Consider the following 15,188-nt stretch of genomic DNA (forward strand, 5'->3'; position numbering starts at 1 on the left):
ACATTGACTTAAATGGAATCACTCCAATTTACACAAGCTGAGGATCTGGGACAACTTCCTTTAATTAAAAGTCACAAACAAATAATAGCATTAAATCATTTTCAGTTATATACAAGTTACATATGCTAGCTGCATTTAAAGAGCCCAGCACTTGTAATGGTTCTGGTCACAACATAAGCCTCTCACACATCCTCTGTGCTTCCTTTCATCCTGCCAGCTTTCCCAAGTAGCAACTTGTTAACTACACAGAGGCAATGATTTCTTTTTTCATGTCAGACCACTGTATCTGACTGCAGCCTTTATCTTCTTATTAATGTCATCACAACTAATGTGATCCAGTGCAGGTGAAAATAATTACCGAGGTTAATGTTAATACTAAGAAAAAATACAACTTATCTGGGTTGCCTGGCTAGTTCTCTCACTGCAGTATGTCTTTTTCTTTGAGCTGGAGTCATCGTTATTTTAAGCGCTTATCAGTACAGCTGCTGGAAGACATGATCAATTTTTCATTTGGAAAAAAGACATAACAGTGAAATAATGTCTCCATTTTAGATTATTTTTATCCGCTGCTTAGATACAATTAGTTATGCTTATAAAAGAATAATATGCTTAGCGAATGATAAAGTCTTAAAAAAGATGGATTCTTCATTATATTCCAGTGGGTGAAGAACTCAGTTATATCTTCTATAACTTTTCATTAGTAGGTATGGTATTTCATGGATGCAGCTTAAGGGAATCCTATAACTTTTGCTTTGCTGGTAGATTGGTATGGTCCTAAGATTTGAGAAAATACCTCTTGGTGAGGCCATTGGATATCATGAAGGCAGAAGACTTATTTTAATTTTGTTTGGATACATATTTATAAAGTCAGTACCATTTACACAAATCTGACTGCAAGGCTTCTGTGTTTGTTTGTTTAGGTTGTATGTGCACCCTGATTCTCCATTTACAGGGGAACAATTATTAAAGCAGATGGTGTCCTTTGAAAAAGTGAAACTGACGAACAATGAACTGGATCAACATGGGCATGTGAGTAGCCTACTCTGTGGTAAGGAGTACAAAGACAACACAAATTAGCTATGAGTCTGTTATGGTATGACATTAATTGGCACACGTCTTGGCACTCTGATCCCAATGGCAAAAGTGCAAATGGGTTTTGAGACTGACCTACCCTACCACCTTTACAGGTGGTCCCTTCATATCAGTGGCAGTGCAATGGCAGAGGCTTGTGGGAAAGTTTGTATTCATTGATCTGCCCTCTTCTGTAGATAATCAGATGACTTCAGACTCCCTGGCTTGTGAATTCAACACCTTTCATCAGTGTCACCTTTACCTTGTGTGGGAAATGTGTGGCATTACCCATTGCAGTCTAAGGCCGTAGACAGCTGGTAAAAAAAGAACTATCTTTAGCTTCCATGATTTATCATTTGTATATGAATTTATCAACGGGATGGATGGGGTAATGCCCAGATCATCATAGTGTTCTGATCCCACTTCCACTGCTATCAAAGGGCAGAATTCAGACTTAAATGAGGGGCAAATGTCTAGTGTCAAAGAGAAGAGAAAAGGGACACACATGGTTTTGCCTAATATGCTTCCATCTCTCTTTTGCTTTGACTTGCCCCACTGGATAGTGCTCTGATCTCTTAGACGCTACCGAGTGCCTTGTCATGTATACTTGCAAATCCCGCTCTGCTGAATTTGGTGTCAGTACCCTAAGCAATCTACATGGGAGGGTTTCAACAGGGGCATGTCTTTTACTTGCTGACCCAAAGTGGACTGGTCTTGGTGTCAGTACTGTAGTCCTGACACACCAGGAAGGGTTAATCCAGGGGTCAGCAACCTTTCAGAAATGGTGTGCCGAGTCTTCATTTATTCAGTCTGACTTAAGGTTTTGTGTGCCAGTAATACATTTTAACGTTTTTAGACGGTCTCTTTCTATAAGTCTATAATATATAACTAAACTGTTGTTGTATGTAAGGAAATAAGGTTTTAAAAATGTTTAAGAAGCTTCATTTAAAATTAAATTAAAATGCAGAACCCCCCAGACTGGTGGCCAGGACCTGGGCAGTGTGAGTGCCACTGAAAATCAGCTCATGTGCCGCCTTCGGCACGCGTGCTATAGGTTGCCTACCCCTGGGTTAATCCAACACTGAAACAAAGGATGTAACATATTCAATTTATTCATAAATGATCTGGAGAAAGGGGTAAACAGTGAGGTGGCAAAGTTTGCAGATGATACTAAACTACTCAAGATAGTTAAGACCAAAGCAGATTGTGAAGAACTTCAAAAAGATCTCACAAAACTAAGTGATTGGGCAACAAAATGGCAAATGAAATTTAATGTGGATAAATGTAAAGTAATGCACATTGGAAAAAATAACCCCAACTATACATACAACATGATGGGGGCTAATTTAGCTACAACAAGTCAGGAAAAAGATCTTGGAGTTATCGTGGATAGTTCTCTAAAGATGTCCACGCAGTGTGCAGAGGCGGTCAAAAAAGCAAACAGGATGTTAGGAATCATTAAAAAGGGGATAGAGAATAAGACTGAGAATATATTATTGCCCTTATATAAATCCATGGTACGCCCACATCTTGAATACTGTGTACAGATGTGGTCTCCTCACCTCAAAAAAGATATTCTAGCACTAGAAAAGGTTCAGAAAAGAGCAACTAAAATGATTAGGGGTTTAGAGAGGGTCCCATATGAGGAAAGATTAAAGAGGCTAGGACTCTTCAGTTTGGAAAAGAGAAGACTAAGGGGGGACATGATAGAGGTATATAAAATCATGAGTGATGTTGAGAAAGTGGATAAGGAAAAGTTATTTACTTATTCCCATAATACAAGAACTAGGGGTCACCAAATGAAATTAATAGGCAGCAGGTTTAAAACAAATAAAAGGAAGTTCTTCTTCACGCAGCGCACAGTCAACTTGTGGAACTCCTTACCTGAGGAGGTTGTGAAGGCTAGGACTATAACAATGTTTAAAAGGGGACTGGATAAATTCATGGTGGCTAAGTCCATAAATGGCTATTAGCCAGGATGGGTAAGAATGGTGTCCCTAGCCTCTGTTCGTCAGAGGATGGAGATGGATGGCAGGAGAGAGATCACTTGATCATTGCCTGTTAGGTTCACTCCCTCAGGGGCACCTGGCATTGGCCACTGTCGGTAGACAGATACTGGGCTAGATGGACCTTTGGTCTGACCCGGTACGGCCTTTCTTATGTTCTTATGTTCTTAACATTAAAAAAGACAGAATTGCTCCAAAGTCAAATGTGTTGGATATAGAGACACTCAACCTTTACATAAATTAAACACAGAGCGTCACAGGGTGAATTTGGGACTTTAAGGGGATTAAGTCCCAACTCTGACCTGTGCCAGGTTTTCCTCCTAAGTTAAGGGGCTTGGAAAAGTGAAAGCATGTGGCTGAGAGCAGGTGGCTGGGAGCCTGACCTGGTTGTGGGAGGATCAGCAGTGACTCTCTGCTTGCGAGCCTTTTCATGGGAAGGCTTAAGACCTTGTGAATTGTCTAACTTGGTGGGAAGAAGTCCTGAGGGAACCCAAGCCTGAAGAGTAGGCTTAGGATGGGAGGGTTTCCTGTACAAGAATTAGACTATGTAAATTAGTGTCAATAAATGAGACCCCAGGAAGGGAGAGCTGGTTTTGAACATACCTCCTGAAAACAAAAAAAAAGAAAAGAACGGATGCCAACACACTATTCTTTTCTAAAGAGCTGTAGGTATATTTTTCTTTAATCCTCCCCCCGCTTTTCTGGCTAACATGTTTTTGTTTTGTTTTTGCTCATGTTCCATAAGAGATCTCTAGAAGCAAAGCCGTTTTTTGTTTTTTGTTTTGCCATTGACTTCAATGAGCGTAGGATCATGCCCTAAGGTCTTGATCCTGCAATGAGATCTGTGGGGCTGAATGTTGTGCATGCATAGAGCACTGACCTCAGTGAGGCTCTAGGAGGGTAAAGGGATGCCCTTGTGTGGAATTCATTGTAAGAGTGAGGCATTTATTTTCTTAAATGATCTCTATCTATCTATCTATCTAAAATCTGACAATCTATGTGCTGTAACAAATATATTTTTTGTAAATGTGAGGCAGTTCATTAAAAAAAAATCACTTTCCTGAGCTAATGCTGCAAATGATCACCTTATGGTGAAACCCACTTCTGTGAATACCAGACAAGGGGACAATCCTGCACAAAGAGTACACACTGATATAGCAAATAATCTGATAGAGAGCTGTTAATGTCTTCACTTTGTGAAATTAAGGGCCAGATTGTGACTTTCAAAGCAACAGCAACATGTTTGGGAGGGGCGTGGATGTGCCCTGAATTTGGCTTTGTCTCCACTAGCACTTTTGTTCGTAAAACTTTTGTCGGTCTGGTGTGTGAGAAAAACCCCACACCACTGACTGACAGAAGTTTCACTACTGCCACTTGTTGAGGGTGGTTTAATTATGCCACCAGGAGAGCTCTCTGCCATTGGCATAGAGAAGCTACACGGGAGACTTTACAGCAGTACAGCTGTGCTGCTGTAAGGTGTGTAGTGTAGACACAGCCTCAGTGGAAGTGGCTGCAGCCACGCTACCTGAGGAGAGTGAGGCAGTGAGAATGCCTCTGGTGGTGCTGGAGACGGCACCTCTGCCTCCTTTTTGGAGGTACAGTCTGTGTTCTCCCCCTCATTTGGTTAACTAGAGCATGCAGCAGGATGGTCCTGTCCACACCCTCACCCATGCATACCCTTTTTGCAGTGTATAGTAACATGGCCAGTACTTGGACTCCCTCAAGTCTTGCACAAGGAATACAACCACTGGGATCATGGCTACCCCCTGCACGAGTGGGTAATCACAGAAACAAGGCAGAGAACTTTCCTCTTTTCTTATTTATCTGTGCAGGGAACCACTAGAGTGTGATCCTAAATGTGCTAGGCAACAATGTATCACAAGATGATGGCATTCCCATAAAGGAAGATCTGACCAAAGACAAAGGACCTGACAATGCATTCCTGTTTACATCCAATACTCCTGTTTACATCCAATGCCACACAAAGACTGTAGTACCAGGTCCAAACGTTGTGGGAAGAACATATTGGTTTATGTATTTATTTTAGAACACTCTCCATTTAATTTTTGTGTCTTTTCATATTAGAGTAATTGTCAATATGTAAATACCATCACCAGATACTGTATAGACCAGGGGAGGGCAAACTTTTTGGCCTGAGGGCTGCATTGGATTTCGTAAATTGTATGGAGGGCCAGTTAGGGGAGGCAGTGGTGGCCTGGCCCCCACCTCCTATCTTCCCCCCCTGGGACTCCTGCCCCATCCAATCTCCCCTGTTCCCCGACAGCCCCTCTGGGACCCCCGCCCCATCTCCCAACCCCCGCTCCCTGTCCCCTGACTACCCCTGGAACCCCTTCCCCTGACTGCCCCCTGTCACCCCATCCAACCCTCCCTCCTTCCTGACTGTCCCCCGGGACCGCTGCCCCCATTCAACCCCCTCGACCACCATCCATAGCCCCGCCCCCTGACCACCACCCCAAACACCCCTGCCCTCTGTCCAACCCCCCCTGCTCCCTGCCCCCTACTCCCTTACCACACTGCCTGCAGCACTGGTGGCTGGCGGCACTACAGAGACCGGGTCAGGCCGGGCTCTGCAGCTGTGCTGCCCCAGGAGCTCACAGCCCCACCCCCCCAGATTATTTCGCTGGTGGTGGAGCGAGTGAGCTGAGGGGCTGGGGGCTAGCCTCCCGGGCAAGGATCTCGGGGCCGGGCAAGACGATCCCGCGTTTCAGGTTTTTAGGTACAAAAGTTGATTGCATGCGTGTTCACAGAAAATGCACACACAGGGTGTCAACGTGGCTTAACAGTGAAAATCCCAGCTGTAATGATTAAAGTAGCCTATGGGAGTTAGACACTAACTCTCTTCAATGGACAATGGGTGCCTAACTCACTGAAGCTACTTTGAAAATCTCAGCTTATAATTGTGAATAAATAGTAGTGGACACTTATTTGCAGTATGCCCCCAGCTCTAATAGCTACAAGCCTTGCCACATTGACTGTTCAACTAGTACATACATGAGTTGACTTGTTTCTGTCTGGCATACACAGAGTAGTATACATGTGCACCTAAGGTATATGCACTTGTGTGGTGGTGGCAGTGCGGGGGAGGGAGGCGCAAATAACTACAGACCCAAAGAAGGGGGGATGCGATCAAATACATTTAAGAACTACTGACTTACATGATCATTCACATCACTTTTGAACTGGGCGCAGAGTACAGTGTTTCTTTATGGCTGATACGCTTCATGAACCAGGTTGATTATGAAAGTTTTGTATGCAAGAAGAGAGAGGGGCACTGAAGTGCACTGACTGGAGGGCTGAGAGTGACACACAGTTGGGAGTGGACAAAGAAGACAAAAGAGCAGTGAGGTGAGAAACTTTGGAGCAGCATAGGGGAGGGAAGGGGAAGTGGGAGAAGGGCAGAGAAGTAGATGAGGTGATGTATTGTGCGGTGTCTTGAAGGTGAGAGCAAGGAGCTTGAAATCAATGCAGAAACAGAGCGCAAGCCAATAAGGTGAGTCAGGAAGAATACTGAAATGGTCAACGCTTGCATACCACACCGAGCACTAAAACGGTGTCTCATTCTCATGATGAGTGTAATGCACTAAATTCTGCTCTCCATTGTACATGTGCAACCCCACTGAAATCAGAGTACAAATCAGAGCAATACTTGGCCCAATGGGAGAAAAAGAAGGTCCAATAGGAATCCACTGATGTAACAAAGCTGATGCAAGAGCACAGCTGTAATGCAATATGTAGCCTGCATTATTTACCGAGTTATCAAGAAAGACTGCATTTCTCCTGTTGACTTTCAGTTTAACACTTGACTTTGAATGTAGATTAGCTATTCCAGATGATGTATGGAATTTTCTGTGACCTCCTTGCAGCCCTGTGAAACGGAACTACCCAATCCCACTGCCAGTTTAGTCTCAAAACCGTGATTTTATCTAGAACGAAACATGGTGCAAACCTAACTCTCCATTTCATTTTTATATTCTAGTATTGTGATTAGTGCTGGGCAAATGGAACTCAGTCTGATGCCAACTGAAGTGAATGGGTGTCTTTCCTATGGTTTCAGTGGGCACTGAAGTCAGTTAGTTGGAGGATTAGACAAGAATGGCTTTTTTTCCCACAAGCAAATATTAATGAAGAAAAATGGCAAAATTTGCAACAAATATTGCTTTCAATGCATTACTCATGGTCCTCCTCTGCTTTTTCATTTCTGTTAGTTTAGCAGTCAGGTTTGAGTATATAGGATAAGCTGCGTTAAAAGCCAGGTTTGCACCATAAGGACTTCATTTATTTTTCCAAAGGGGCCACAGCCTGGCATCATTTTGTGTGCACATAACTTTGCAGTTGCCCACTCCTGTGCGCACACTCAAACCTGCACAGGCAGTTAATAACTTCAAACACCCTTGCACATAAGTGGTAGAATGTGGACGTGTCAAACCCTAGCTCCTGGATGAATGAGAGTTGATTCTTGGAGAAAGTGTGCTCAGGAGTTTTGCGCATGCACAAAAGGAGGCCATTTTCTGAAATTTATGCTCTAATGGCCTGGTTATCAGAAGTGAGCACCCACTGAAGTCAAAAGAAGCAGGGGCTGCTCAGCACCTCTGACAATCAGCCCCTACATATCTACATTTCTGCTGCCATGGTGTAGTCCTGTAACTTCAATGTGCACTGGCTTTGTACAGTCATGTTCTGTTCAATTTGTCTTAATCTTAAACTCAGGACAACCTTTTGTAACTCTTTGCTTCAGATCATTTTGAACTCCATGCACAAGTACCAGCCCAGGGTGCACATCATTAAGAAGAAAGACCACACTGCCTCCTTGCTAAATCTGAAATCTGAAGAGTTCAGGACGTTTATCTTTCCAGAGACAGTTTTTACAGCAGTCACTGCCTACCAGAATCAGTTGGTGAGTGAGATGCTAGATCATTTTTAGAACTCTCATTAACTTGTCTAAAGTTCTCTGTGCTAATAAATTCCCCCTTTTAATTCAGCATAGAAGTCTCTCTGACGTAGGAGAGCTCTCAAGGATTTTTTTCCTCTCTTTGGGCCTGATCCTGCTTGCTTTCCATTCAAGAGTAAGCTGTATATACATGTGTAGTTCTAATAACCGTAGATGCTGTAACTTGGGGTGTGGGAGGTGCTGCAGCACCCCCTGGCTTGAAGTGGTTTCCACTATATCCAGGGTTTACAGTTTGGTTCAATGGCTCTCAGCACCCCCGCTATACAAACTGGTCCAGCGCCCCTGCTAATAACATCAATGGATTCATAGAACAACAGCAACTTATAGAACAATAAGGATTATTCACGAGTAAAGGTTATAGAAAGAAGCCTTTTAGTTATCTTTATTTCTATATGTATAAAGCTGTGGCCCATTATTCTTTAGCACTTTTCAAATTAACCATTTCAGTTCACCTTGGGGCTCTTCCAACTTCCAATGATCCAATGAACTCAGGTTTATAACTGAATGCAAAAAAAAATTAGTCATGCAGTAATCTTGATGGTACACCAGTAAGAAATTTGTTTAGAAAAGGGTGTTCCGTTGACTTTCTGTAGAAATCAGCCAAATTTTAAAAATCCAATTTAAAACTGGAATTTACTTCTGTACAATAGACTGGTGCCTATCGCTGACATTTAGAATATGGCCATTTCTAAACAAAACTTCCCTAAGTACATACAATGAAGACTGCAAAATTTCTCAATGGAACATCTTTGGAACCCCTAGAGATTGATGCTGTCATTCTATTTATGACTAATGAAAATGGAACATTTTTTCATTTCTGCCATTTCTTTCCTTGCTGTTTTAAGAGGGGTTGATTACATTTCTGCAGGTTATTAGATAAAAGCTAAATACATTACACTTTCAACAAACTATCTCATATTTTAAGATTTAAAGGGCATACATTTGTTTAACAGTCAAACCACTGCTACAGAGTTGAATTGTAGGTCAAATTTCATTTTTAAATGCTTTCTAGCGGAAGTTCTTCTGATTGTTTGTGAGACAGTCTCTGAGGATAAATGTTATTTCTATGTGAGATCAGAAATGGTTGTGAGTCTCATGCGGAATGGGTAGATAGGACAAGTTTCACTCGGGGGATGTCATACCAAGTCATTAGTACTAGAGAAATGGCAATTTGATTGGCACAAAAAATAGGTTTAAGTAGGTTTCTGTCAAGAATCCTGGATTAATAGATTCCAAACCCAGAACGGACCACTGTGATGATCAATCTGCCCTTCTGTAGGACACAGGCCATAGAACTTCCCCCAAATACTTCCTTGAGCAGATCTTTTAGAAAAACATCCAATCTTGATTTACACATTGTCAGTGATGGAGAAGCAACCGCGATCCTGAGGAAGTTGTTCCTCTGGTTGACTTCATTTGCCCAAACCTACACAATGTGTCAGTGTCAGAACTAGCATTTAAGGAAGGGTCCTGTCCCAAATCGGGATGAAAAATCTAAATCTCAAAAATTTTCATAAGCCTGGTTTGGGTTAATTAAAGCATTTTGTTTTGATTTTGACCTTTTAAAAAAAATATAACCTTCCCCCTAAAATTTCCAAACCGAAAGTAGCTTTGAACCCAATTATGAAACTTTTCATCTCAGAAATGTCAAAACAGAACATTTTGACACATTTGAACTTTATTGCAAACCTGTTTTGAATTGGGAGATTTTGTCAAGATCAACCCTTTTCTATGCACCGTTTCGGTTTTTATAAATCAGCTTTTTCCAAAGGAAACAAAGTTTCATCAGAACATTCCCAATCAGCGCTAGTTATTATCATTTATTTGCATTATGGGAATGCCTAATGGCCCCAACTAAGATTGGGGCCCCATTGTGCTTGAATAACCCGTACTAAGACACTGTAACTCTTTGTCCTCATAAATACACATAGTCAGTCCCTGCCCCCAAAAGCTTGAACTCTAAATAGACAAAGCAAGGAGTAAGAGAGGAAACAACAGCACAGAGAGGTGAAGTGACTTGCTCAAGGTCACACAGCAGGTCAGTGACAGAGGGTGAAATCCAGACCATGCTGACGTCAATGGGAGTTTTGCCATTGCCATCAATGGAGCCAGGATTTCACCCGAGGTCTCCTGATTGCAGTTCAGTGCATCTACTAGACTAGGCTGCCTATATATTTGTAGTTCCTAGTTCTCAGACTTCTTGTAGTCAGACCACTAGACCACACCTTGCATTTGTATAATGTAAATAGCAACCTGAAAAAAAAAATCAGTCCTCCTTTGCTTCTCCTAATTTTCACAAGCCTTCCCTCCCACTCTTCTGACTTCCTGCCCAGAAGATCGGTCTCTCAGAATGGAGAGTCAGATTTGGCTGTAATCTTCTCTGGTTTTAGATGAGTCACCCAGCACTAAAATATCCTTGCTCTGTTAAAGCCTGTGAACATTCAGGGAGTTGGAATTGCTTGTTTTAATTTCTGAACTTTCAAGGCCCATTTTTATAAGCAAAGCTATGACCAATACACCACAGGCCTTTTACGATGGAGGCCAGGATGAAATTGGTGATGATTCTTCAGTGGTGCTAATCTCTGTTTACACAGGAGATTCTGTGTGCCCTGGACTCTCATCGTCTTCAACTCGAGCTGATGGCACTCACAGCTTTGTGAGAGATGCTCAACATTTCCCAGGATCACGCTTCAAATCCTTACTTCCAGTAGCTTTTAATTCCACCAGGGCAAAGTATATTTGGCAAATCTGAATTTTGTTGCATCCTTCCAAATTTTAAGCACTAAATCAGCCTATTGAAAGCAAAAATACAGGTTTGATCAGTTTTATCACAAAACCAATTGAAACCATCAATGGCAATTTTGAATAGATGGATACACAAAGAATTCTTTACAATGACTCGGCAGGCAGTACGACAGAGGGGGACAAAATTTACTGGACAGTATAACTCAAATAGTTATACTTGAAGGCAAATCCATCCCTGGTGTAAGCCAAAGCAACTCTATTGGTTTCTCAGGATGACTGCAGTTTTTCCTTTAAAATTTTGAAGAGCCGGGGATACCTAGGCCAAAAGAGCATCTCTCCTTATCCTGTTCCTACCCCTTACCACGCTCTTACACTCATATTTTACATGACTATATAAATATACATGGATTTTCATGAATCATTGTTGGCAGAAAATAACATCTGCATCTGCCTGCATAACATCATTTTGCTATAAGAGCAATACATATTTAAAGAGCTCCTAGACAAGTTTTAATCACATTAAATGTCAACAAACACAAATTCTATCTCTTTTCCCCACAGTTGCTTCCCTATTATCTTCTGTTCTTTGCATTTTCTGTTTTCTCTGTCTTCTCTAACAATGCCTGTATGGACCATAGGGGTGTTTATGTTCTATACATATACAGGGTCCGATCTTGAGGGGTGTGGAAGACATTCAGCAGCTCTGAGGATTAAGCCAGGAAGGTTGGGGTTCTCAAAGGAAGCTTTCTTGCACATTCATTTTGAAAATGAGAGGCTGTCACTGTTTAAGCCAGTAGCTGAATTTGAAGGAGAGAGAGTTTTTGGTTGTAAGACATCCGATCTCTTAAGACAGTAATTGTTTTAGTAGGGTCACTCTTTTAACTCAGTCCTTCCAGATCTGGTTTTAACTGTGACGTTTTCCCCCTTCTCTGTACAAAACAGTGCCAGTGTCTCTGTGGTTTAATAGGTTTGGCTTGGACCAGTTGTAGTAAAGTCAAAATTGTCAGGGCTGCTTGAGACAATGCTTTAAAATCAGCAGGCCCAGCAGGTTGTGGGATCCTTCCCCCAAAAGTAGGAGGCAATGCTAATATGGTGTTTACTGCTCATGTATGACCTGCTTTGTGCTGATGGAGATTGTTTTGGAGACAATAGCTTGAGACTCCGGTAGAATCAAAATATTTCCTTCTTTACTATAGCCACATATGGGACACCTCACAGGCTCCCCGTGCTCCTGTTTAAATCTACTATTCCCCTAACTCCCTCCGTTAACACACACAACCCTTTTGGACCCATGAACTGGCCCTGCCTGGTCAGCTATCATGACACAGGACTTTGGGGCAGATGCCAGAAAAGAAGCCTGATTTATCCTCTCACTTCCATCAGTTTTACACCAGTGTAATTCCATTGACTTCAGCGGAGCGACTCCTTATTTATCCTGGTATGAGAGGAGAATCAAACTTTGAATCTCGAGCTTTGACACTGATGGTGCCAATTCAGTGGCTTCACAGAAGCCCCCAAATTTGCTCAATCCAGCCCAGAGAGTAGTCATAAAAGAAAGGGGAATGTGGATACACGTAGCTGTAAGGTCATGAGGATGGATTGGTTAACACTTTGTACACTGCAAAACCTTCGTGCCACAGTCATGTTGTGTTGCTCTTTTCTGTGTTTCCAGATAACCAAGCTGAAAATTGACAGCAACCCTTTTGCTAAAGGATTTCGGGACTCTTCCAGACTCACTGATATCGAGAGGTAATGGGGACTTTCTGTTTACTTTCCATGCAGATAAGATAAAGGGAAGAGAGAGTTTGTAGGAAAAAGCATCCTTTCAACTCCTGAGAAGCTGTGCATTTTAACGTTATCTTGTTGCATATAGTAAGTCTCCTCCACCTCCTTTAAAAATACTTATAAACCTTATGAAGACAGAGCTGTTTTGAGCCTTGACAGCTGCTCCAGTTGAGCCTGATCTATTCCTCTCTCTGATGCTGCTTCTTGAAGGGGTCATTTTTATGGCTTCCATTTTTCTTAAGCTGCAGAATGCAAAGTGTCCTTCTTATCATGCCATTCAGTCCTATTGAAGGTGATGAGCTGGGCCTCTGGGAAATGTGATCTATGGTACTTTTTTTTTTTTAAAAAGCCCTTGTATTATCCATTGTTCCCCAAAAGGAAAAAGAAAATGAGTGCTTCCCAAAATATACTGTTAAAACTGAATTAACAGTTCTGCCCCTTTGGCTCCTAGCACTTTGTCTACCTTGCATGTGGCCTGTTTTAAAAGTCCCAGATACGTAAGTCAGCAAGTGCTGCTGTCAGTACAAATCCATAACCCCCACTTTGATGGCAGAGATACCACTTTTGTTTAATTGAGATTGTACTGCAAGCTTCATTCGGGGGGAGAATGTGTCTGGAGACTGCTATGAAGTTTGTATCTTTGAGTTGCCTCTGTAGTCAGTGGATACTTAGCCCTGTCATGTGATGAAGGCACTAACCCAGACCCATGTTGGGTGCGAAGGACTAGGAAATAAAGATCAGTTTCTTCCCAGTGCTCCTTTAGGTCATGCCTTTATTAGCTAGAGCCATATATAGACTAACATTTTGGCAGAAATGGATCAAATAAAGCCACCAGACTCCTGCAGCCTGGAAGAGGATCTTACTGAGAATGGAAGGAGGTAGTTACAGCATTTTCAAAATTTCCTAGAAGCAAGTGATACTGGAAAATTAACTGCGAAAATAAAACCCTCTAGTGTCTACACACCTATGTGCGGCTGTCCCAAAAGCACTGATGATCTACAGCAGTGTTTCTCAATGACCGGTCCATGGACCGGCATCAGTCGCTAAGATCTCCCTGACACAGTTTAGGAAGTCAGCAAGCTGGTCCCTGGTATCAAAAAGGTAGAGAAACATTGATCTATAGTTCATCCCTGTGTGACCATGAAGAGGATTGCAAACTGCTATATGAAATCATTACAAAATGTCAGGAATGCTTTGATCCCAGCAAGAATATTACTTGGGGAAAGGCACATTTTTTTGCGTAAGAAACTGGCTGTCAGGCAAGACCATTGACTATTAGCTTTATTACATAGGTATGTAATGTAAGTCATGTAACTTTAAACAGTTAGACGGATGAATCAGAGGCTGAATTACAAGTGGTATAATGGATAATTAGGGCAAAGAACAGTTACTGTGATAAATGGTGTTTGCATAACACAGGAAATATTTGCAGGCTAGTGAAAACTGCTTCCCAAATGAAAGTCTTAGTAAGCAGTGAAACTGAAGTGCATCTAATTAAAAAAGCATACCATGTCATAAAAACAGCACACTAAGGTAAACAAATTGAGTGACCAGAATTGTTTGAAAAGTGAAAGTAGGAAGAGACGAGGACTACCACATGATCTCTTTCCAACACTAAATGTGATCATCTTAAATAGGGAACACAAAAGGACCCAACAAGAGCATGAGAGAGTAATTCTGAATAGGCAGCCAATAGAAAACGCTTAAGCACCTCCAAGCATATAAAGTGGTTGGGACTATAGAAATGAAACTGCTGGCTGCGAAGGGAGTTTTCACAAAGGACATCCGAAAATAACAGCACATGGCATGAAGTCAGAGAAGTGAAGCATAATCCACAGTGCCATTTTGATTATTTAGAAGTGTGAGAACAGAGCCTGAGACAGCCTATCCTGATCAGGCATGAATGCTGCCATCAAAGATAAGGTATCCAAGTGTAATACCTTGAATACAAGAAATGGAATGTGAAAACCATGAAGCCACAGGAGATTCCTGCTTTTCCTTTAGTCCATGGCTGGCTGGCTCACATCTATTTTCAATTAAATGGGAAAGATTCCCTCTTATTAGTGGCCTACTGCATTTTAAAAATTACACTGTTACACAACACATCAAGTAGCAAGGTAGTAAAAGTGTGACACACAAGAGTGTTGATAAGAGACTGGCTGAGGATTTTTATTTATTCCCTATCCTTATTCTAATGGATCAGAACTGTAAAAGGTTTTTTCTGTTCATAGGCATTAAAATATACAAGCATGTTAAAATAGGAAATGTAATGTCTATAAGTGTTACTTCTGTAAGCAGCACATCTGCAATCATAGTAGAGTATGTTTTTGTAATAGTCAGTGATAGCACCACCCAAGGCATGGGTAATCTATTTTTTGTCAAGGTCCAACTTTCTTGGTCACTGTATAGTCAATGTCCAGACTCCAGGGAAAATAATAATAAAAAAATACTAAGCAAATAAAAAGATTTTGGGGTCTGTTCAAAAGCGCCTGGCGGTCCGGATTTGGCCTGCCTGTTGTCTACCCCAGACCTAAGGTGACAGCTAAATAAGGCAGACAGAAAAAAAAAAAGAAATAGGAAAAATAAGATCTAGTGATCCTATGCAATGGATA

The 15,188-nt window shown here is 41.7% G+C and overlaps 1 protein-coding gene across 1 annotated transcript in view; it reads left to right on the plus strand.

Moving 5' to 3' along the window:
• The window catches only part of TBX20 (T-box transcription factor 20), a 51,992-nt gene that overhangs the window by 14,950 nt on the left and 21,854 nt on the right, over positions 1-15,188 (plus strand). Inside the window, exons 4-6 of the mRNA XM_045007597.1 lie at positions 921-1,029; positions 7,834-7,992; positions 12,464-12,540. Coding sequence (XP_044863532.1) covers positions 921-1,029; positions 7,834-7,992; positions 12,464-12,540 — 345 coding nt within the window. The remainder of the gene's footprint in view (positions 1-920; positions 1,030-7,833; positions 7,993-12,463; positions 12,541-15,188) is intronic.

The sequence above is a fragment of the Mauremys mutica genome, chromosome 2 (assembly GCF_020497125.1).
Source record: "Mauremys mutica isolate MM-2020 ecotype Southern chromosome 2, ASM2049712v1, whole genome shotgun sequence".
NCBI classification, from domain to species: Eukaryota; Metazoa; Chordata; order Testudines; family Geoemydidae; genus Mauremys; species Mauremys mutica.